A 24,932-nucleotide genomic window follows, 5' to 3' on the forward strand; every position below is an offset into this window, starting at 1 on the left:
TCAGTTTCCTCATCTGTGAAATGAGCTAGAGAAGGAAATGGTAAACCACTTCAGTATTTTTGTTTAAAAAAAATAAATGGGGTCCCAAAGCATCAAACACTACTGAACATGAGAAAAGTTTAGAAAGAGGGTCATTATTGTTTGTGCTTTGTTCTTAAAGAGGACCAATGACATCAGGAAAACAGTGTCAAGATGTGCAAGTGAATTGGGTTTAAGTGCAGTAGGGCTGTGCAAAATCACTAGCTTCCCTCTTTCCTCTTGAACCATCTAGAGTCCGGTGCAAGATAAGATAAAGATCAAGATGATTGTAGATGGCATCCTGATATAGGAGACCTTGGTCTTTTTAAAAAGCTAAAGTTTTCCCCAAGTCTCAGTTTGTCTGAGGCAACAACCATTTACTGACTAAGGCTAGTTAAGAAATGAGGGGGAAAAATGACCTCTTTTACTTAAAGGAAAAAAAAAAATCATTTTGGGAGGGGAAGATTCTCAGAGTTTCTGACCAGAAGAGAACTTCACAGTTTACCATTTTCTTTTAGCAATAATGCATTGAGATATTCATGCTTATAAGTTCATATTATAAGTTCATTCACGTATGCTAAATTATGAATTAAAAAAAAAATACCTAAATTTGTCTAATTTCTACCTGAGTGATTGTGAGGATCAATGGATATTATTTAAAATACTTAACAATTAAAAAGAACTAGCTTCATATAAAATTGAATAATTATTGTCTGGTCATTTTATTTGCTGTACAATGAATTAATAAAATCATAGAATCTGTTACTGCCCTCATAGAGGTACAAACTTTTGAGGAGATAAAGCAGAATAAAGTAGCAAACAATGGGAGATTGTAATGAAAGCTTTAAATTGTGTAAACCGGCCCCAAATCACTACCCTTTTTAGTAGCCACATCTTCACATCAACCCCTGGGTTGGTTCACCTGAATCTGATTCTTCTCCTGCATAATGTATGAATTTACTATATGTCAAGCCAATTTTTATCCCCCTTCTCCCCCAAATATATGCAATGAAAGAAAATGTATAGAAAATTGGTTGGTTTAGTTCCTTGTGGAAAGGAAAAAAGAGACCTATGTGACTTAGTATCCTGGGTCCCTGGGAGCAGACTGGTGAAACCTGGAATCCTTTGGGTGGGGTGGGCTTCTCTTGAAAGGCACAGAAAAATATGATTAGGAATTATGGGAACAAAAAAGATATACTGAAAGCTATTATTTGAGTTTTTAAGTTCGTGGTCCCCATGCCTGGATGAAGAATGTGGTCCTTACCTCTGAGAACAGGCGGAGAGGAAAGGTCGAGGGAGAGAGAAGGAACGAGGGAGGGGAGAAAAGAGACAATGGTTTGGAGAGAAGTGTCACTAGGGGCACTGACACTCGATAGGCAGACAGATATATAAGAGACAGATATTTTTGGATGTGGCCAACATAGACTATGGATGTTGGTTTCTCCCTTTTCTCAAGATGGGGAAGGAGATAGGTAGGATGAGAAAAATCAGTTTTGTCAAGTCTGTGTGAAAATACCAAAGCACTCACATGGGTTATCACAACTACAGTTAGTGCTAAGAAATAAAATAAAAACAAAGTGCTAATAATGGTCATGATCCGAGAGATTACTTTATTCTGTGGAGGAACATGTACTGTAGGAGACTTTCTTCTGTAAGCCACAATCTTCATACAGTAATAAAAATAACGGCCACATGGAGATCAGTTTGATTCAGCAGGGCTTCCGGACCGGAACGTAGTCCTGCCGTGTTTGTCTCGGCTCTGGGACCACCTGGTGCTGGTGTGAAGCAGTTCCGGGGAGGGGAAGGAAGAGTCGGGGAGCAGTCTGCTTGCGAGGCTTTCGCTCTGGAAAACGGATGAGTGAAAAGAAAGAGGTGGTCTTATGTTGATTTTAAGTTTATTAAAAAACACAAATAGACAAGGAAACCCAGAGCTAGGAGCAGGTTACCTCTCCCTAGATCTACGTGTGAGATTGCCAAGAAGGGGAAGGGGACTATTTGGACCTGGGACTAACCGAGAGACGACGGAGTCTTTTTTATGCCATTTAACAAACAAGGAAACTGAGGCACACGACGCTGGGAAAACAAGCACTAAGACACATTTGAGGCAGAATCTGAGCTCGAGAGCAGCTGCTCCGAAGCTCCGGTGTCCGCCGAGAAGCGCTTTTCCCTCGAGGGCTCGGCTCCTGCGTAGGGCGGGCTGGGAGGAGGAGGAAGAAGAGGAGAAAGAGAAGGAAGCCGGTTGGGTAGCGGAGGAAGAGGCGGGGGCAGCAAAAGCAGCCAGGAAGAGACGGACTCGCGGAGGCCGCTCCCGAACTTCCACCATGACCTCCGCGGAGCCTCGCGGCGGTGACTTCTCGGCCCCAGGTGGGAGGGGGAAGGGCGCTTTCCCCTTTTTCTTCCCTCTTACCGTCCGACTTCCCTTTTCTCCTCTCTTCCCACTTTTCTCTTTTTTCTCCCACTTCTTCCTTTTCCTCTTCTCTCCCCCTTCCCCTCCCTCCTTTTCCCCCTCCCGCTCCACTTCTCTCCTTCCAAGTTGGAGTGAGAGAACTTAGGTTTTGAAAAAATGATTTAATGACTTGCTTTCTTACTCCTTCACGTCCCTCCGGGTTAAATGATGGGCTGGGACTGCACGGTCTCCTCCGTGTTTTTCTCTTTTAATCCCTGAGCCCTCCTGCCCGTTCTCCGGCTATGTTTCTTCCCGCTTCTGCCCGTTGGGAATCCCGAACTACTTAGTCTTCTGCCGGAATGCTTTTCGTGTTTCGTTCCACCTCCCCCAGAAGCTTTCTCTCGGCATCTAGATTTTTATATGCATCTCTCTCCCCTAAAGTTGCTTTCAAGTGCGGCTCCCTTCCATCTTCGTATTCCTATTGCACACCGGCCTGAACCAATGCTCGTTGGGGAAGTCCTTCGAAGAAGTGGAAGTGCTGGATTTGGAGTCAGGAAGACTCGAGTTCTGTTCTTGTTCAGATCTTGTGTCTGATCTTGTGTGAGCAAGTCAGTTCGCCTTTCCCAGCTTCACTTTCCTCATCTGTAAAGTGAGGATAATTCGCGCCCCTCCTCTAAGGGCAGTTGTAAAGAATAAATGAGATGATGTATACGATGTGTTTTGCAACCCTTAAAACCCTATATCTGTGCAAACGATAATTGTTATGCTTGTGGGAGATTTACTTCTCACTCTTGAAAATAAAAATAAAGGAAAAATCCCTGGGAGCTGCTGGAGCTCCCTTAGGGAAGGCAGGGAGAAGTAGTTTCCACTTTTCTCTCGGGGATAGATGCTGAGACAACTATTCCTTATGTTATGGAGATAGCAAAAGTATCCTTCCCATCAGGTCAGTTCTCTCCCTTCCCATCATGCTTACCGAGGGGTCAACCTCCTTAACTCTCCCAGTAAACCCAGCGAAGGGGAGAAAACAGGGGCTTTCTTGTGGTCTCTACCTTTATAGTTTAGAATTCAAGATTTCTTTCCAGTTCTGCTCCTCTCACCTCAATCTCCATGGATTTGCTCCAGGAGTTAATTCTGTTAGCTACTGCTCTGGGAACAAGGACTAGTTTTCTTCATCATAAAGCATTTAATAAGTGTTTGCTATATCCCAGGCAGAGCTTTACCTATGATTCAGAAGGACAGCAATTCTGAAAAAAAAAAATCAAATAGAAAAACATCCTTCAGTTCAGTAGTTCAGTACATGCAATGACTGTATGCTGTGCATTCTGGAAACAACAGCTGATTCTTCTTTCCAGGAGTTTACTTCTTACTGTATAAGGTAAACCACTTGGTGAGTTAAGTGAAAATTAGGGAATGGAGGAGGGAGAGTTCTAAATTAGTGGGAAATCTGAGAGAGGTTTTGCCAAGTAGGTGGCCCCTGACTTGAGCCTTGAAGAAAAGACAAACATTCTGAAAGAGTGATGGGAAAAGGGACAGGAAGCATGGCTTATTTCAGTAGGATCCAAGATGAAGCCAGATTGGGAAGAGCTACCTGGTTGAAGAATTTGTGTTTAATTCAGAGGCAGTAGACAGCTACGCAGGGTTTTTGAGTGAAGGAAAAATAATCAGGATTTTTAGTGCTTATTTGCTTAATTTTTAAGGACTATTTTCCTCCTAAAATTATAATTGTAGGTAGTGACTTGTGTTGAATCCCCTCAGTAGAACATAAAGGATGGAATTGTGTGATTTGGTATTGCATTTTTGTTGTTATTCAGTTGTTTTAATTGAGTCTATAACTTTTTGAGACTCCATTTGGGGCTTTCTTGATAATGATACTGCTGGAGTGATTTCTCCAGCTCATTTTACAGATGAGAAAACTGAGACTTACAGGGTTAAGTGTCCAGGGTCACACAGTTAGTGTCAGAGGCCAGATTTGAACTCGTGTTTTCCTGATTCCAAGCTCTCTTCGAGGGCCTACCATGTCTTTCATTGAACTGAATCAACTTTCTTAAGAAAGATCATGGGAAGCCTGGAATGATCTTCACCTCTCCACTTCAAAAATACCCATCATTCTCTTCTGCATATGGTCTTTCCTGATACCCTTTGTTTCCACCTATCTTGTGTCAAACTATTTTGTATATATTTGTATTTATTCATTTTATTTATAGTATATTCTTTTTGTACTTACTGTCTCCTCAGTTAGAATACAAGCTTTTTGGGAATAGAGTTTGTTGTTTCCATAGTGCCTATGATTAATAGACAGGAGAGGAAGAAAACCTGGAGTCTAGGAGATTAATTAAAAATTCCTAAATAGCCTTGTGAATTAAGAAAGGGGACATAAGGGAGAGATACGGGAGTAGAATTGGCAGGATGGATGGGAAGGAGGAAATAAGCATTTATATAAAACCTGCTTTGTGCCAGGCAGTATAACTAAATCCTTTTACAAATATTTCATTTAATTCTCATCACCTTGTGAAGTCAGTGCTACATAATTCCCATTTTACAGTTGAGGCAAAAAGAGGTTTAATGACTTGCTTAGGGTCAGACAGTCAATAAATGTCTGAGGTTGGATTTAACCTCAGGTATTCTGACTCCAAGACTAGCACTCTGCCCACTACACCACTTAGCTGCCTCTGACTGTCTGCAATCTAGAGAGTTGCCTGGGGGCAAAGGGAGCCGTGAGTTAATGTGGTACTTCCTGAAGTAGAAACTATCTTTTAAGCTACATTGTATCTCCTGAAGTGAACACCTTACCTTGAAATGAAAAGTTTAAAAAAAAAATCATTCTGTACTTAAAACACACAAAGTCAAGCATCCCTCCCAAAGGCTGGTAAAATTGTAAAGCGTTGTAAACCAAACGATACCAAAGTTGGCATATGTAAGATGCACCAAATCAGAAAATTCAGATTTTTAAAGGTCACTTTTGAAGAAGACACAAGCTTTTGTAGGTGTGGAAGAGAGTGCATTCAATATTTCCTGATGTGTTTCTATTTCAAAAACTTTCGTTTTTGTTTTTAGTAGGTGCTGTGCTAAATGTGACAGAAATGGATGCCTTAATTAAAAGGTAGGAGGTATTTTTCTAATAAAGATTCTTTGGCTGGCGCTAGTGACAGAATGAAAGGAGATTTTAAAAGAGCCTAGAGAATAAAAGCAATAAAGGGACTTTGGAACTAAGTAGAATCAAATTTTATTAAATAGATTAATTATAGAGTAGGTGAGTGATAATACTGCTGACTCCTTGGAAGTGAGAGCACTCTGTAAACTGGAGGTGTTCATAGTGTTATTATTAAATCCCACATTACTTTCTAATTGTATAGCCCTAGCCAAGCTGGTTAACCACCCTCTACCTCATTTTACCCTTCTGTAAAATATGATGCTTGGTCTCAGTAGCCTTTCAGGGCCCTTCCACTTCTTTGATTTGTGGTCTGTCTGGGGATGATGCTAGCCATTGATGATGTTTGTATCGGCTTATGGCAGATGAAAAACTAACCTGATTCAGAGAAGAAAGTCTGGGCATCCCAACTTTGGGATGGGGATAGTCTCACAATAATTGATCCCTGACTGTATTTAGAACATGTTTACATTAGGGCACCATAGGAAGACACTGACAAACAAGAGTATATCTAGGTAACAGGTACTGAGAAGATGAGAAGACTAGAAAAACTATATATCAGGGAAGGTACTAAGGGGTGGTTAGCCTGAAGAAGAAAGAACAATGTTGTCCTAAGTGTGGTGTTAGAAGGATCTTCAGAAATCATCCCTTCATTTTACAGAAGAACCTGAGGTGAGGGAGGTCAAGAGTTGTCTTATGTAATTCTGTTCTCAGAGAGCAGAACAAGAACCAATGAATGAAACATATTTATAAGATATCACTTTACAAATATTACAAACATTATTTCATGTTATCCTCACCATAGCCCAAGGAGGTAGGTGCTGTTATTATCACTTTACAGATAATGAAACTGAGGTACAGAAAGGTTAAGTAAGTGACTTATCTGGAGTCACATGGCTAATAATTATATGAGGCCAGATTTAAAGTCTGATCTTCCTGACTCCAAGTCTAGTGATCTAACCACTGTGCCAGGATTGAATCTATAAAGAATCCTGTTTCAGAATGAGAAAATGAAAAAAGTTTTAATCATTTTGTGTTCAGTTGTTTTTAAGTTATATCTCACATTTTGTGACTTCATTTAAGGTTTGCTTGGCCATTTCCTTTTTCAACCCAATTTATAGATGAGAATACGAAGATAAATAGGGTCAAATGATTTACCAGGCTTACATAGTCAGTGTGTGTCTGAGGTAATACTTGAACTCACAAATATAAATCTTTGTGACTCTAGGCCTGATACTCTATCAACTGTGCCTCCTAGCAGTCTTTAAAATAAAATACATAGAGGTACAGAGGAAAACAGTCATATTGAAACATAATTATCAAATATTTTAAAATTCATCAACTTTTTATTAAGAACCGCTACATTAGATGCAGGCCTAATACTTTGGCCTTGGCGGTCATGAAGAAGGATAAGAATTCAAAATTGATCTCAGTCTTTTGTGGCACCGTTCTGCTGTACTGTGGAAGAGAGAGAAGAAAGATGGGTAAGAGGTGCTAAGTTTTTAAACAGTATAGAAAAATTGAATGTAAGAATTTTTAACTATTTTTTTTTGTGTGTAATAGATCCTTATGGTAGTCTGATGAAGCCAATGGATCCTTTCACAGAATCCTATTTTAAAATAAAATAGGAGTGCAAAGGAACTAAATTATATATATTTTACATGATATTCCCATCTCTCCCCAATTACATGTAAAAACAATTTTTAAAAATTTTGTGTTTCAAATTGTATTCTTCCCTTTCTTTTATCCCCTACTTTTATCCCCTGACAGTAAGAAATCCGATTATGTGCAATCATATAAAACGTCTCCATATTTGTTGTTTTGTGCAAGAAAACTCTAACAAGAAAGAAAGAAGAAAAAGGAAGAGAAAGTATGCTTTAGTCTGTATTCAAATAGCATCTGTTCTTTCTTTGGAGGCAGATAACATTTTTCATCATGAGTCTTTTAGGATTATCTTGGATACTGTATTGCTGAGAAGAGCTAAGTCAATCACAATTCTTCATTGTACAGTATTAGTGTTACTATGTACAATGTTTTGCTTCTCTTGATATCAGGTCATGTAAGACTTAAAAGTTTTTTGAAATTATCCATTTCTTAAAGTACAATTAATATTCCATTACAATTATATATCACAATTTGTTCAGCCATTCCCTAATTGATGGGCATCCCCTAGATTTCCAGTTCTTACCACCACAAAAAAGAGCTACTATATAAATATTTTTGTACAGATAGCTTCTTTTTTCCTTCTTATTTTTCTCTCTTTGGGATACATACCTAATAGTGGTATTGTTGAATCAAATGGTATGCAGTTTTGCAGCTGTTTGAGCATAATTCCAAATTGCGTTGTGGAATGGTTGAATAAATTCACAACTCCACCACTTATTTTGGAATTATTATCAACATTTTTCTTTTTAAAGTTCAGCATCCCAGTTTAAGTCTTCCTGCTATAAAATTGGAAAGAAGGTGCTGACCTACATTGGTGAACAATGTATTTCCTTATCCTGTAGTTTCCCAGGAATAAGGAATTCACAGCCCCTATTCCCATATTCTCCATTTTCTGTTTACCCAATACCTAGCAAAGTCCTGGGCATATAAATGCTTAATTCTGCTTATTGATTAATTGATACTACTTGATTCAGGTACCTGGTGAATGACTCAAATTTCTTATCTTTGACTTTCTGTGAACAGTGAATTATTTGATCCAGCAGAAAGGTATAAAATGGATCACAAGAGGAGAGGTGTAGCTTTGATCTTCAATCACGAGCGGTTCTTCTGGCACTTGACTTTGCCAGAAAGGCGTGGCACCAGAGCTGACAGAGATAATCTTAAACTAAGGTAGTTTTATTCATCTTTCCTATCATCTATCAGAAACAAGTTGAAATGTTTGAATGAATGGCTTATCAAATTTATAAGTGATAATCAGATAATGAGTCTGGAGAGAAGATGAACTCTTTTTGATGAAGAATTATAGATTTCAAAGTAGAAGATACTTTAAGGACATTTAGTCTATCTCCACAATATTACAGTTAAAGAAATAAGTTCAAATGTGGTTGGGAAGTACAAGATATTTAAACAGGAAAAGATATCCCTCAGTGCCCCACTACAGTTAAAGAAATAAGTTCAAATGTGGTTGGGAAGTACAAGATATTTAAACAGGAAAAGATATCCCTCAGTGCCCCACTGACTACTCAAGGATCATATGAGGGAAGGGGTAGCAGATGCTGTGAGTGGGAATTCATAATAGGGGAGGAATTGTGACTTGGAACATTTTGGCTTTCTCCCTTTCTGTTGAAATGAAAAGGATTTTCAAGTAGTCTCTTGGGAAAATATAAGAATAATTGATAGCTTTGACCAAAAAAAGAACCTTGACACAATAATATAAGAAATAATCCAAGAAAATTGTCCTGGAGGGACAAGTAGAAATAGAAAAAGAAACAAGGAAAAAAAATTCAAATATGCTGGAATTACAATTAGAATTTCCCGAGACTTATTAACAGCTACAGTAAAAGATCACAGGTCCTGGAAATCATATACCAGCAATCAGAAGGACTAGATCTCTGTGTGTGTGTGTGTACCTGTGTGTATATAGCCTGCTTGGGATAGTGGAGATAAATTGGGAAAAAATTAAAGTTAAAAAAGTATATAGCAGAGGACAAAAGAACAACCTACAAGGAAGCAAAGAAAAGATGGACACTCGTGAATATAATTTCTTCTATTATTTATATCTTTTGTTTGGTTGGTTTTTTGCTAGGCAATTGCCTAGGGTCACACAGCCAGGAAGTGTTAAGTATCTGAGACCTGATTTGAACTCAGGTCTTCCTAACTTCAGGGCTAGTGCTCTATCCTATATATCTATCTAGCTGCCCCTATATATATTTTCTTGACCTAGACATTTATTGTTCTGTATTTTGAATCTTCTCTAATGTTCTACTGGGCACATGACAATGTTCTGTTTAGTTTGATTTTCCTTTTCTGTTTGTCTTTTATCTATTCTATTTTTTTTTAAATAAGCAGGAAAAAAATAGTACACTGGAGATGCTTTTGTTGGCCACAGACAAAAGTGTCCTTTGAAATTCTCATTTCCTTTCCTACTGTTTATTTCTAGAGAAATAGATTCTCCAGTTGATTTAGATTAACCAAGACCATTAAGACTTGGCTCAGACATCTTCTACAGGAGACCTTTCCTATTTCCCTTAGTTGTTTGTCTTTTCTTTTGCTGTGATCTTTGCAGCCTCACTCTTGAGCACATAGGAGGGGATAAATTAATGTTTATTGATTGATGCAAGCACGTTTAATATTCCTGTATAAGATAAGACTAATTTGGCAATTTCTCTATGTATATATGTGTATGTATATTTGGATGTATGTATAAATATATATTTGTATATTATATATAATCATATAAATATATTCATATATGTTATAAATATAATATATAATATCTATCATACTATGTGTTTATATATACTTTTATATATTTTATGTCATATTCTATATTATAGATGTGCATATATATTTATGGCCTCAACACTTTCTAGCTCATATTGAGCAGATACCTGCTCTGTGCCAGACCCTGAGCCAAGTGCTAGAGATACAATTAATAAAAAGAAAGAAAAAACCTGCCTTTATAGAGACAACACACAAAAGAAGCCAAGAAAACAGGGTAGGGAGAGGACCAGACACCAGGGGTAACACTGCACCTAGGCAGAGCAGTAAGTGCAAAGTAGAGTGGAGTGGAGTGATTTTATTGAGTTGTGTTAGTTTATAGTGGGAAGAAAAGTCCAAAGGTTCATTCCTTTCAGCTGGGAAGACTTCATAGAGAAAGTGGCACCTTGATTAGACCTGAGGATGATGTGTTCAAAGAAAAGGTACGAATTGATCGGGACCAGATTAAAGATCAGGGGAATAGGGACGAAGTAGGAATGAAGCTTGCATGAGTTGAGGCTGGAAAAGTATGTTGGAGTCTGAATGTGGAGGACCTAGATGGTGTTTGGATTCAATTGGACTGTCTTAAAATTTCCCATACTCTGTCCCAAGGCTTTCGAATCTGGGATTTGAAGTGCATTGCTATGATGATCTCAAAGCTGAAGACCTGCTAAAGACTATTCATCAGGGTAGGTGATTTCTCTATCACAGGAGTTTCTTTCTTTTTCTTTTTTTTAATAATAGTTTTTATTTACCAGATATATGCATGGGTAATTTTACAACATTGACAATTGCCAAACCTTTTGTTCCAGTTTTCCCCCTCTTTTCCCCCCTCCCCCCCACCAGATGGCAGGTTGACCAATACATATCACAGGAGTTTCTAATTATGAAGCAGGCCTCTCACCTCCCCCACCCCTTCCTTATAAGCACAACAAGGGGTGTGCTAATAAATGTTTAACAATTATATGTTGTAAAAAAAAAAAAATTATACAAGATACAGTTTTAGATTTAATATACCTCACTAATGTTTCTTCATCACTTTCTTAAGTGTAGACAATCACTCAAGCCCTGATTTGTAGCAGTTGGTCAATTTCCAAAGTGTAAATAAATGCTTACAGTGAAAATTTTAATTGTTAGTTCTCATAAGCATACCCCTGCTGGAACCCCCTCTGCAAAGATAGAGGGTAAAACATATTATATGTGGAAATGCTAGAATTTGGGAGGGTTGGAGGGAAAGGAGAAAGGCTTTCACTGAATGCCTTCATATACCCCAAAAGTTTGAGTGTCATCAGAGCCATATTGCCAACCCTTCCACACGTTTGTAGATAGTCCTCTATGGTTAGTCACTATGGTCAGAAAAGTCCATCATATTGTGCAATCTTCTGATGATGAAACTAGTCTTAACTTAGCTGGATAATAAACACCATCTAATACTAGCTCCACATTTGAAACTTCCACCTTAGTAATACTTTCCTGAGCCTGAACTCTGCTGTCATAGGGAGCTTTCGATAACTTGGATTGACTTTGTTCAAATCATAGTGATGTCAGAGGGACAGGGATAGAATCATAGATTTATAGATTTTTACAGCTGGAAGGGACCTTAAAAGCAGCTAGATAGCATGGTGGGCAGGATCAGGAAGACCTGAGTTTGAATCCTGCCTCAGATACTCTCTGGAACTCTGGTCAAATCATTTAACCTCTGTCTGCTTTAGGTTCCTCACCTGTAAAATGGAGATAATAATGGCACCTATCTCTGAGGATGGTTGTAAGGATCAAATGCGATATTTGTATAACAGTGTCAGGAACACCATAGTAGGCACATAATAAATACTTGTTTACTCCTTCCTTTCTTTTTCTCCTATCCTTCCCCTCCCCCTCATACTTTTTTTCCTTCCAATTGTAAAATGCTTAGCATAGTACCTGGCACATAGTAAGCATATAATAAGTACTTGTTTCCTTCCTTTATTTTTAAATTTTTTTTCCCTCTTCTTTCTTCTCCCACCTTTTTTTTTTCTTTTTTTTTTTCCTTCCTTCCTTCCTTTCTTCCCTCCCGTTTCTCCTCCTTCTTCTCTTCCCCTGCTGCCTTGCCCTGCCCTTCATTTTATAGGTGAAGAATAAAGGCCCAAAGAATTGTAAGTTACTTCTTACCTAATACTTTATAGTACACTACAAGTTACCTAATACCATTTAAGTTACTTTTACTTAATTACCACAGCTAACGATTCTGAAACACTATTTGAAACCCAGGATTTGTTGACTACTCAGTCTTGGGCTTCTGATATAGAATTATGGTACCTTTTGTTTTCTGTCTTTATATTCACAGAGAATTAATACTGTTGGCCAGAATTGGGACTCAGGCAAAATAGCACTTCAATTGTTCCTGTCTGGCTTTCAACATGAGTTGAAACCTTTAAAGTGTTTAGAGCTAAAGCTTGAGGAATTTGGTTTTTCTTGAAACTTAAATTATAACGTATATTTTTACCATGTTTAACATATATTGGATTACTTGCCATCTAGGGGAGGGGGGTGGGAGAAGGAGGGGAAAAATTGGAACATAAGGTTTTGCAAGGGTTAATGTTGAAAAATTATCTATAGATATGTTATGAAAATAAAAATCTTTAATAACAATTTTTTTAAAAGAAACTTAAATCATCATCTTGACTTGCCTCATCCCTTTTAGCTGTTAGTATCTGTTCTCTCCATCCTTCTTTTTGGTATGAATTATACAAGGTGTCTTATTGATTCTTGAGGCATCAGTCACAGGGTAGTTTTTGTAACAGAGATATAACTACAAAGGGCATTATAAAACAATTAGTTTTCTTTCCATTAAATAACTCCTGCTATAGCAGGGAGAAATTTGATAGAGTTCCTCAAATGGCAGAAATCATGATGGTGACCCCCTCTCTCTCATTTCACATCTGCAGAATATGAAATGGCATCAGTTGTCCCTTCCTCAAGAAAAGTCAGTGAATTAAGTAAAAAAAATCTCACCAGTTAGATTTCATTCAAATCCTGTTTGTTATCAGACGGTAATATAAATGACTCTTGCTAATTAAAATGAAATGAAACTTGATTAGAGTAAGATGATAGTGTTTCAGTTCCTACTTTTATAATAATAGCTAAGTTATTTCTCTTTCTCTCTTCCTCTCTCTCCCTTCACTTCACTTTCTTTATTTCTAAAATAGGAGAATTGGATTAGAAATCCACTAAGGGCCATTCCAGCTCTAGACATATGATTTATATGTTACAGATATACTTTAAAATTAAGTGTTTTTTTTCAGTTAATGCATTTATTTTCTCTTCCATCTTCCCCCATCCCAGACTAAAGGAAATAAAAAAAAGAAAATTCAAAATAAAAATTGTCTATCCAAAGATCTTGGTTGGTCAGTGTGTTGATCAGCATTCTTAAGTCTTTCAAAATTGCTCCTTTTTATAATGTCAGTATAATAATATAAATTGTACTGCTCCTTTTGCTCAGCATTAGTTTATACAAGTCTTTTCAGAATTCTTTTAAATTGTCCTTTTATTATTTTTAAAATTTATTTTATCATTTTTAAGGGACAATTATGTCACCTTCACCTTGTATTTATATTCCATATTTGTTCAGCCTTCCTCAGTTGATAGGCCTTCATAATATTTGTCATTATAATGCATTATTACATATTTTCCTTTAATGGTGTCCTGTTCTGATATCTTACTCCTACATAAAATTAACCTTGATGGCTATACCACTGAAAGGTTTAAAAAACCCTAAAAAGTTTCAGATAAAGACTAATATTGGACTCGATGTATGTTAGCTGAGGACTAACTTTTAAGCTTTATAGCCAAATAGTTGGCATAATGTATGGGATGCTAGACTTGGAGTCAGAAAGACCTAAATTTGAATTCTGATTTAGACACTTGTGATCCTGGGCAATTTACTTAGTGTCTGTTTGCCTCAAGTTCCTCATCCATAAAATGGAGGTAGTACTTCCCTCTTCCCTCTTAGTTGTTGTGAGGACCAAATGAAAAAAGATTTTTTTTTAATTTATAGTTTTTATTTACCAGATTTATGCATGGGTAATTTTATAGCATTGACAATTGCCAAACCTTTTGTTCTAATTTTTCCCCTCCTTCCTGCCCTCCCTCCCAGATGGCAGGTTGACCAATACATGTTAAATATGTTAAAGTATAAATTAAATACAATATATGTATACATGTCCAAACAATTGTTTTTGTTTTTTTGAAATAGTGTACAATTAACCTGTGAAGGAAATAAAAAATGCAGGCGGACAAAATAGAGGGATTAGGAATTCCAGGCAGTAGTTCATAGCCATCTCCCAGAGTTCTTTCTCTGGGTGTAGCTTGTTCAATTCAATACTGCTCTATTGGAACTGATTTGGTTCATCTCATTGTTGAAGATGGCCATGTCCATCAGAGTTGATCATCATATAGTATTGTTGTTGAAGTATATAATGATCTCTTGGTCCTGCTCATGAAATAAGATTTTTTAAAGTGTTTTGCAATCCTTAAAGCTTTTTATAAATGCTAATAATCATTATTATATTAGCCTCTGGGGATGAATTCCTTTGGCTCTGGCCAAACTCAGAGAGCATCTATTAGGTCTTAGATGGATTTGTAGCATGTACCACATATAGCAATGAACTTATAAGACTGATGAAGCATGGGGTAGCTAGGTGGCGCAGTGGAAAGAGCACCAGCCTTGAATTCAGGAGGACCCGAGTTCAAATGTGGTCTTAGACACTTAATACTTCCTAGCTGTGTGACCCTGGGCAAGTCACTTAACCCCAGCCTCAGGAAAAAGAAAAAAGAAAAAAAAAAAGATTGATGAAGCATCAATTATAGTTTATTTAAACAAGACATACATTTAGAACTGAAAGGGACCTCATAGGTCACCTACTACAAGCCAGTTAAAGTAGCCAATTTTATTTACATCAATATGCACAGCATTTGAAAGCAAATTTTTAAGATTACTTTGTATTTTTGCATTTCACTAAACTGGATTATTTCTTCACTTTTTCTCAGTTTATTCCAAATTATTGATAGTTTACTACCATTTTTACCTGTAGAACCATCAATGAATGCTTTGCTTTCTCTCCTATCTGAGTTCTCAATGATCATTCCTTGCAGTGTCTTCCTCTAGCCATGTGGATGCTGACTGCTTTTTATGCGTATTCCTGACTCATGGTGAAGAAAATCACATCTATGCTTATGATGCCAAAATTGATATTCAGAAGCTGACCGCCATGTTTAAGGGAGACAAATGTCAGAGCTTAGTTGGGAAACCTAAGATATTTATCATTCAGGTACGAGTAATTTGGAAAAGTTTATGGTTTGTTTATGAAGGATTCACAGAACCTTTTCAAGGTTAGTGCTTTCTAGATTTTCTGGATTAGAAAGATCCTTGGTTGAACCCACACTGTCTGGAATCCTTGCCATAGGCCCTGTTAAAGTTTATATTTTTTACTCAATAAATTAGCCCTTCTTCCCTTCAAAATATCTCCTTCTCTTTTAGTTTATTTTTTCTTATTATCCTTTGGTTTTTTATTGTCTTCATATAATACATTTTTCTTATCCCAACCAGAATGTCATCCTTGTATTAAAGAATTTTTTTAAAAAGGAAAAATGCATTTTCCATCCCAAGTCTGTTGGAATTGCCTTAAATCATTTGCACTGTTGAGAAGAGTCAAATCCATAGTAGATCTTTACATAATCTTGTTGTTATTGTATACAGTGTTGTTTTGGTTCTGCTCATTTCACTCAGCATCAGTGTATGTAAGTGTTTCCAGGCTTTTCGGAAATTAGGCTGCCCATCATTTTATATAATAGTAATATTCCATTACTTTCATGTATCATAAATTATGCAGCCATTCTCCAATTGATGGACATCCACTCATTTTCCAGTTCCTTGCCTGCTACAAATATTTTTGCGCAAAACACATATATTTCCATAAATAATTAAAAAAGCAAAAATAATTGTATATGAAATTATGAGTCTCCTCTTTTAAAGTATACGATAAATTTGAAAAGTGCATTTCAATGCTGCCTTACTCACCTTTGTCTTCTGAACCATCTGTTCTTTTAGATGTTATTCGTTGCTCATAAGTACATAGATTCAGTTGCTTCTTGCTGTTCTTTCTGTTGATATTGAATTTATCATATAAATCTTCCCAGAGTTCTCTGTATTCTTTTTAGCCATCTTCTCATGTGGCATATAGCATTCCCTAAAATTCAAGAATCACAGTTTGTTTAGCAATTTGTTGTTGAAAGATCCTCACCTTCCCCATTTTAACACAGAAAAAGGCAGTTTTTGATATCTGTAGCCTGCCATCTCTGTCTAGTCATTAAAATGTATGTTTTTTGAGGATAAGCACTGGGCTTTTTTTAAAAATTATTCACAAAAAAAAATAGTAGCCATTCAGACTATTCTTGGAAAGTATCAAGGATTCATTACAATGTATATAATCACAATGTGATGTTAATAAAAATAGTTTAGAGTCTTCTGGACTCAAGAAATGTACATACTAATAATGCCAGTTGGCAATATCCTTTGGAAGAACAAAAAGTCAGGAATATCAAAGGAACTAAAGAAAAAAAAAAAAACATAAAGGAAGGTTTAACAGTACCAGGAATTTAAACTATATTATAAGGTAGTAATCAAAACTATTTGATTTACTGGCTAAGAAACAGACCAGTGGAACAGAGGAGACATACAATTTGTACTAAAAAATGACTTAAGTAACCTTATATTTGACAAACATTAAGATTTATGTTTTGAGGATAAGAATTCATTATTTGGTTAAAAAAATTGGGGGGAAAACTGGAAAGCAATCTGGCATAAATTAGGCATAGACTAATATCTTACACTATTTACTAAGATAAAGTGAAAATAGATACATGATCTAGATATAAAGAGAGATAAGAAAATTTGAAAAACATAGAACATATCTGTCAGACTTACAGACAGGTAAACAATTTGTGAATAAACAAGAGTGGCAGTGTGAAGTGTAAAATGGATAGCTTTGATTACATTAAATTAAAAGGGTTTCATATAAATAAAAGATCAGAAGGAAAGCAAAAAATTGAGAAGAAAATTTTATAGTTTTTTAAATAAAGTTCTCATCTCAATATTTAAAGAACTTTGTCAGATGAATAAGATTATGAGTCAAAGGAAATCAAGATAATTTGTAGTCATGAATAAAAACATTCTCTAAATCATTGAGTAAAGTAATGCAAATTAAAATAATTTTGAGATATTATTTTATTCTTATCAAATTGTCTAAAATGAAGGGGAAACTTTGAAGGAAGTGTGGAAAAATGAGGACACCAAAAATTGTGAACTCATTGAGCAATCTGGAATTATACCCAAAGAGTTATTAAACTATCTATACCCTTTGACTCAGCAACACCACTCTTGATTTGTTTCCCAAGATAATTAGGATAAAAGAAAAATAATCTATATGTTCTATTTTTAGCAGCTTTATTTGTGGTAACAAAGAACTGGAAGTTTTGAGGATGCCTGTCAGTTAGGCTCAATAAGTTTTGGTATATGATTGTGAAGAAATATTACTGTGCTTTAAGAAATGATGAGCTTGATGACTCTTAAGTTTGATCTGCATTGTTAAAATTTTTCTCCTTCACTTTCAGTTAAATATAGGCAGTCAACAAAACAGTGCCCTAATTTGGAGTCTTTATGGATTTCTGAGATGAAATCTGTCACAAGTCTATTTCCAGCTAGTTCCAACACACCCTTGGTTGTATGTGCTTTATTATCTTTTGGATTGAATTTTATTTACTTTAGATTTGACATCTGTTTCCTTATTTTGAGTTTTTTTTGGATTGGAATGGCCTGGGCAGTGACCTGCATTCCTATCATACCCAGAAGGGTTTTTATTAACTTTTTAATGTTTAGTAATGAACAATTTAGTAATCATTCATTAATTTTTAAATTAACAGAGGAAAACACTAGATGGGAAGGGGGCATGAAGAGATCTTATCAGATTCTTCCTTGATACTATTAGGCTTGCCGGGGAGAACAGCATGATGTCCCAGTCATTCCTTTGGATGTGGTTGATTATCAGACTGAAGAGGTGGATGTCAATGAAACTGAAGTAGATGCAGCATCAGTTTACACTCTCCCTGCTGGTGCTGATTTCCTCATGTGCTACTCTGTCGCAGAAGGTTTGTTAACTATTTCTAGGAGTCTTTGTTAGTTCTTGCTTAATTGTTTATGTTTCCATTTTGTATGTTCATCTTAGAAACTGAGTCAAAGCTTTATTCCCAATTAAGTAAATCCATTGCAGTCCACAGATCAAAGTGAATACACAGGTTCTGTTTTCAAGGAGCTTCCATTTTAATAGGAAAAACAGCACATATACCCTCATGTATATATTAGATATTCAAAGAAGACATGAGGTGACTAAAGAAGGGAGGGAAAGGGGGAGATCGTAGAAGTTATAGAGAATTATTCACACAGCTGATGTGATTAGACCTTTGCTTTCATTTTTGCCAACTCTTCAGAACTCTGTTGTCAAACTCAGATAGAAATTTGAGTTTCAAATAGAAAATGATCTGAATAATGAACTTAGGAAACCCCACATTAAAGTTATCTCAATTGTATTTCTATTTATCTTGCTAAATATTTCCCAATTACAATTTTATCTGGTTTGAGTTTTACACTGGAGTTTTGTAGTTTGATACCTATGGTATGGAGGATGGAGTGTGATTGGACCATTAGAAACCAGATAGGAAATCTTAGCCTTTAATTAGTTTAACTTGGTGCTGTGGTCTCCTAAAGTTCTAACCAAAACATCATGGTTTGATGTCCTCAATTTGTGGATGGCAAATGAAATACAAGCTCTGGAAAGGTTTTTAGGATGTTATTGGTATCTGAAGAGTAACCTCCCTCACTCATTTCGGAGATCCCTCGCCATCAGAGTTGGCTACAAGCAGGCAGATTTTTTTTTTCCCCATTACGTCTCATAAAGACAGCTCATGTTGCTATGGGTAAGGACTTAGTAGAGGCAACACTCCCAATTATAGTCATCACTTTGTAAGAGTAGTGATAAAAAGTACATATAGAATTTGGTACTGAATTTAGACTAAAATATAATCTGAAAAATTACATGTGAAATCATTTGGAGACATCTAATTTTAAATTAAGCCAAAAAAAGATAAACTATTTTAAATATTAAGTACTGCTATATGAGTTTAAATACCCATCATCCCCATATATATATATATTGGGGGGTTGTCCTAAAATGAGGTATCATTGACTATTAGAAGATATACCAGCTTACAAAATTAGGAGTTTGGGGGAGAGATGATCTTTATTTGGACCTTTGTCTGCATCTTTGTTGTCATGAGTGGCATGCTTGCCAGTTACCAATTATGATGACCTCTTATGGTCAGACTCTTAGAAAGCTATATCAAGACAATAATGTTTCTTTTTGGCTCCTTATTTCCAGAGCAGGAGTTCTACAATAGGGTATGTCATGGACTCCTTTGGTGGTCTGGTGAAACCTCTGGGCCACTTTTCAGAATATTGTTTTGAAATGCATAAACTGAAATAACATTTCAATAGAAACCAGTGATCTCCAAATGGTTACAAAGATATATATTTGTAAAAGTTCATAGATCGCAGATTAATAACGCCAACTGCAGAAGTAGAGATAATTTTTGTCTAGTAAGACAGTTGTCTCTCTCGATATGACTTAGTGGTCAGAGAGCTGGCCACAAAGCCAGGAAAACTTGGGTGCCAAGTCAAACCCCTGACACCTGATGCTGTTCATTGCTGTTAAGCACTTAGCCTTCTAGGCTATTCTCTAAGATTGAAGATTGGAGAAAAAATGCCAACCTGCACTACGAGCTGGGATTTCCTTACCTATGAATTCCCAAGTACAGTTCCTCTCTATCCTCCTTATCTCAATTTATGTTTTTAGATGCATCTGAAATGACCCAACCACAACCCATTTTACAGATGAGGCAAAGGTAGGTTAAGTGGCTTGCTTACCCAGAATCTCACAGCTAATATTTGAGGCACAATTTGAACTCAGGTCTTCCTGACTTTAGGCTAGGGAACTAGTGGGCCCTCTCAGCTCTTGAATTCCTGCTCCTTTTAAACCTTATGTGATGCTGTTCTGATTTACTCTTATGCAGTTAAGGTGAATTCAAGCATAATGATGCCTCTTGAGAGTTTCATCAACTTGAGACAAACTAAAATGCTGTGCTGAAGTTTGTGTTTCTGTATTCTTTCCCAGGTTATTATTCGCACCGTGAAACAGTAAATGGTTCCTGGTACATTCAAGATTTTTGTGAGATGTTGGGAAAATATGGCTCCTCCTTAGAGTTTACAGAACTTCTCACACTGGTGAACAGGAAAGTTTCTTATCGCAGAGTGGACTTCTGCAAGGATCCAAAAGCCATTGGGAAAAAGCAGGTCCCTTGTTTTGCCTCCATGATGACCAAAAAGCTCTTCTTCCTTCCAAAGTCTAATTAAGAATGAGTAGCCACCATGTTTTAAACATATTTTGGAGGCATGATTTCCTCCTCCCCACGTCCCATCCCCTTTCTTTTCATACAATATCTTGAGATATGGGGCCCAGTGCCTTTTAAATTTTTTAATCATATGTCCATTTGGGGACAGAATCTCATTGCTCAGCAGCACAATTTAAAGTTGGGAACTGTAACAGTTCCAAAACAATTCCAAAATACTCAAAATTGGTACTTTTCTTAAATATTCATTTTTAAGAGTTTTGATCATATTTGCTAATTATTGTGTTGGCAACATTCTCAGGGAATATTAGGGAATCTCCTTCCCAAGAATTTGAGTAATTGACTTAAATTTCATCCAAATGATGAGGTAGCTCTAATTTGTACTCATGGCATCTTTATTTCTTTACCAACATGTGTTTTCTAATAGTCATTTAAAGCTATTTTAAATGCTTGAGTGATCATTTTCCATTAGCATTTCAGTTTAAAGAGAATATTTGTATCTTCTCTTGGACTTTTGTTTTCTAAAATTAAAAATATTCTTAAATATCTGTGGTGTTTCATAACTCTCCATCTCCTTTTTTCCTCCTGTCCCTGTGAAAGTACAGTAAGACTTACCACTCTCCAATAGCTCTGTTCCAAAGATGCTAATACTCCAAAGTGTTGTACTTGGTGTACAGACCATGAAAAATGTTTTGGGCTCTAGGGAAAATATTACACAATTCTGATTGTCTTGGAAAAATTCAATACTTTAACCACTGTACTGTCATCCTATCTTAAATATAATTATTTTTTAATAGTTTTTTAGAACAATGTAACCTAAGCTCAGTTGCCATAATAAAAATTGAGTTTTGGATGCAATATGGACAGACCTAAATTTTGTTTACACTTATATGGGTAATAATTTGATACTTTTGTAATAAAATCATGTAATTCTACAGATTCCTTTCATTTTTATTCCAATATAATTGGCTATAGATCCCATCTGTGTGGAAAGAAGTTATTCATTGTCATCCATTTTCATGAGGTCTCAAAACAGCAGAATACTATATTTAGGGCAATTTGTCCATGTTTTAGACTAGGCAGCTCTTTAAAATTTCAATTCTAAATTGATAGAAATTGTCTTACACCAATGAAATCACAAGTCTGGCCCGCAAAAAAATCTATCAGCTACTATTATTTGGAATTTAATTTTAATTATTAATTTTAATAATGGGCTAGCATTTCATATATCTTTACATATATAAAATTTCTAGTTCTTCCCTCATCTCCAATTCATATGTATCGTGTTTGTAAGTAAATGTTTTCATGTTGTCTTCTCTTATTAGACTTCAAATACTTTGAGATGTTTTAAAAGTTAAAATTTTTATGCCTTTGTATCCCCAATACTTAACATATTAATAAATGCTTGAATTAGCAAAATCTTACTTGTTTTGGTCACTGAAGTCAAAAGAGCAATTTACATCAGTTGTAATTTAAATGAGGATACTAAAATATGCATTTGGATGTGCAATGAATGGTCCAATTATCTGGGCAAAGATAGAAATATTAAACACAGAACTGTTGGTGCTGACATAATGGGTTTTGTGCCTGAATTGCCATGAACAGTGCCAGATAAAGACTAAGGCTTGAAGAGATGATGTCTTGCCTTTGTGTAATTCACAGCAGTGCACAATTCTGCCTCATTTAAATTCAATTTCATGTGCAAAGGCAAGATATATCAAGAGATGGAGATACCTTTTAATATCAGTTTTGATATGTTGGTAATATGTTATGGCTCACCTATGCCTACCCCTGTCTCTCCTTTGCTATTTAGGTTACTTATGCCTTTTATTCATGATTTTTCCACCTCGTTTGATCATCATATATAACAACATTGGAAAATATTAGTGTTTAACACATGCATGTTTGTAGGGAAAGTTTGTTTAAAACTAATGTAATCTGGGGGGGCGGAGCCAAGATGGCAGAGAAGAAACACACGACTCTGTGAACGTCCTCACTCCCTCACAACCAATTAGATAAATTAAGCCTCAAAATAAGCCCAGGACTGATAGATACCACAAGGACTGGAAGCACGACTTACCAGCTGAAGAGAATCTGGAGTTTCAACAGAAAAGGTCAGTCCCCAGGGGAGGAAGAAGAGAGGCCAGCACAGACAGCCGGGTGCTAGCATACTCTGCCGATAGTGATGGGAAGGGCTCTGGGATCAAAGAAGCCACTGAGATAAAGGAATCTGGCACAGGCTATTAGCTCTTCTCTGCTAATTATTTAGCAGTTCAAAAGAGAAAGCTAAAATACTTTAAAAACTCAGATTAGATTCCCCCCACCCCCACCCTGGAGGTGACTCAGCAGATCTCAGCACCAGGGGGTGTGGCCTCAGCTACCACCTGAGAATAGTTAAGAGATTGACAAGTGGGTGGATACGGCCCAAAGCAACACACACTGCCTAGTTTAGCTGGAGGGAGTGGAACTCAGCTCCAGGAAGTCCCAGAGAAGCGGAACCTTTGAACTAGGGACCGCGGTTTCTGGCAGACACTTCCAGTTTGAGCATAGGGGCTTTTCACGTCACCTGCTGCAGACATCCACGCCCCACCTGGACACATAGGCTGGGCTTTGTGCTGCCTTTACTGTTCAGTCTCAAACCTCAGGGAAGCCGCTAAAACACAGCGACCTCGGGGCACAGCAGTGCTAGTCACCTCTGAGGCACCTCCAGGGAGGGGGTGGGGAACTCTCTCCCAGAGCTCTAACTTAGCTCAGGCGCAGGAGCCGCTGCATCCATCCAGTCTGGGAGGAAGCTGGTAAAGAAATAAATAAATAATTCCCTACCCCAGGGACAGACCCCAAAAGATTTTTAAAATATGAACAAAAAAGGCAGAAAAACCATAGATTCCTTCTACACAGAGAAAGAGCGGGTATCCAACCCCGAGGAAGTTAACAGCAGAGAGACAGCAGATAACAACCTAAAGGGGAACGATTCCTGCCCCCCATCACATAACTCTCTCCTAGATGAGACTCTTAAAAAATTAAGGGAGTTTAAAGAAAAATGGGGAAAGGAAAGGGAAGCTATGATAGAGAATAACAACGTCCTGAAATTGGAGTTGGAAAAAATAAAGAATTCACAGGAGATGCAGGGAAACAAAATTTATGAATTAGAAAAGATTAAAAAAACACAGGAAAGTAGGATTTCTGAATTGGAAAAGATAAAAAAGTCTCAAGAAAATAGAATTTCTGAATTGGAAAAAGAAAATAATTCTCAAAAAAAAAAAAAATTAGGGAAATGGAAAAAAATTCAATAGAGCAAAATAATTCATTTAAAAACGAAATTGGGCATTTACAAAAAGAACTAAAAACTGTGAAAGAAGAAAATAACTCCTTAAAAGTCAGGATGGAACAAATAGAAATGAATGATTCACAGAGAACCCAAGAATCAGTCAAACAAAACAAAAAAAAAATGAGAAGCTGGAGAACGTCAAATACTTACTGGGAAAATCTTTAGACCTGGAAAATAGATCTAGGAGAGATAACCTGCGGATCATTGGACTTCCCGAAAACTATGACCAAAAAAAGAGCCTAGATTCTATTTTACAGGAAATTATCAAAGAGAACTGTCCAGAGATAATAGAAACAGAAGGGAAAGTAGATGTGGAAAGAATTCATTAAACTCCTTCTGAAATAGACCCTAAAAAAAGAACACCACGGAATATAGTGGCTAAGCTGCAGAATTACCACACAAAGGAGAAATTCCTGCAAGCAGCTAGAAAAAAACAATTTAAATACCAAGGTGCCACAATAAGGGTCACCCAAGATCTAGCTGCCTCCACATTAAAAGATAGAAGGGCCTGGAACCTGATATTCCGTAAGGCAAAAGATCAAGGACTGCAACCAAGAATGAACTACCCAGCTAAGTTTAGCATCTTTTTCCATGGAAGAAGATGGTCATTCAATGAAACAGAGGAATTCTATATGTTTCTAAGAAAAAAACCAGACAAACAAAAAATTTGATCTACATCCACAAGACTGAAGAGAAACAGAAAAAGGTACACAGAACCCTTGAGAACTGTAACTCTGTTGTGGGTATATAAAAAATACTCAAGGATAATTTGATTTTACTGATATAAAAGAAAAAAAGGGGGGTGTAGTAAAGGGAAGGAGGTCGGTTCAGAAAAAGGGGAAGGAATGATAAAAAGAGGGAAACTACATCCCAGGAAGAGGCATAGAAAATACACCATATCTGAGGGAACTTAGTGAGGGGGAGAATCATTGTGTGAATCTTACTCTCATCAGGAGAGGCTCAAAGAGTAAATAATTAACATATTTGTTTTTCAGAGAATTTTCTCTCACCTCATTAAAAGGGGGGAGAGGAAAAGGGAAAAGGAAAAGGAGAATAAGTGAAGGGACTTGGAGGGAGGGGGGAGGGATACTAAAAAAAAAAAAGAGAGGGAGGGTTGCGTGTCACAAGGGGGG

General features: G+C 36.7%; 1 protein-coding gene and 1 long non-coding RNA gene across 5 annotated transcripts; one reads left to right on the plus strand and one right to left on the minus strand.

The window, feature by feature from the left end:
• Window positions 1-1,608: 1,608 nt before the first annotated feature.
• On the minus strand, window positions 1,609-2,744 carry LOC141545921 (uncharacterized). 2 transcript variants are annotated; one of them, XR_012483178.1, is made up of 3 exons: window positions 2,599-2,729; window positions 2,031-2,215; window positions 1,609-1,861 (listed from the first exon to the last, which is right to left on the minus strand). It is a non-coding gene; the product is annotated as an uncharacterized LOC141545921 (long non-coding RNA). The 2 variants fall into 2 exon arrangements; XR_012483177.1 differs by lacking the exon at window positions 2,031-2,215 and having other exon boundaries at window positions 2,599-2,744.
• Window positions 1,807-21,890, plus strand: CASP6 (caspase 6). Of its 3 annotated transcripts, none has more exons than XM_074273325.1 (7): window positions 1,807-2,382; window positions 5,459-5,504; window positions 8,241-8,387; window positions 10,590-10,666; window positions 15,108-15,283; window positions 17,999-18,158; window positions 20,237-21,890. In XM_074273325.1, exons 1-7 carry the CDS (start codon window positions 1,899-1,901, stop codon window positions 20,473-20,475), a joined length of 1,329 nt encoding a protein of 442 aa, XP_074129426.1. In that variant the 5' UTR covers window positions 1,807-1,898; the 3' UTR covers window positions 20,476-21,890. The 3 variants fall into 3 exon arrangements, with proteins under 3 accessions (XP_074129426.1, XP_074129427.1, XP_074129428.1); XM_074273326.1 differs by having other exon boundaries at window positions 1,827-2,382; window positions 5,462-5,504; XM_074273327.1 differs by lacking the exons at window positions 1,807-2,382; window positions 5,459-5,504 and adding an exon at window positions 7,303-7,422.
• The last annotated feature ends 3,042 nt before the right edge of the window (window positions 21,891-24,932 follow it).

Source organism: Sminthopsis crassicaudata, chromosome 6 (assembly GCF_048593235.1).
Source record: "Sminthopsis crassicaudata isolate SCR6 chromosome 6, ASM4859323v1, whole genome shotgun sequence".
NCBI classification, from domain to species: Eukaryota; Metazoa; Chordata; class Mammalia; order Dasyuromorphia; family Dasyuridae; genus Sminthopsis; species Sminthopsis crassicaudata.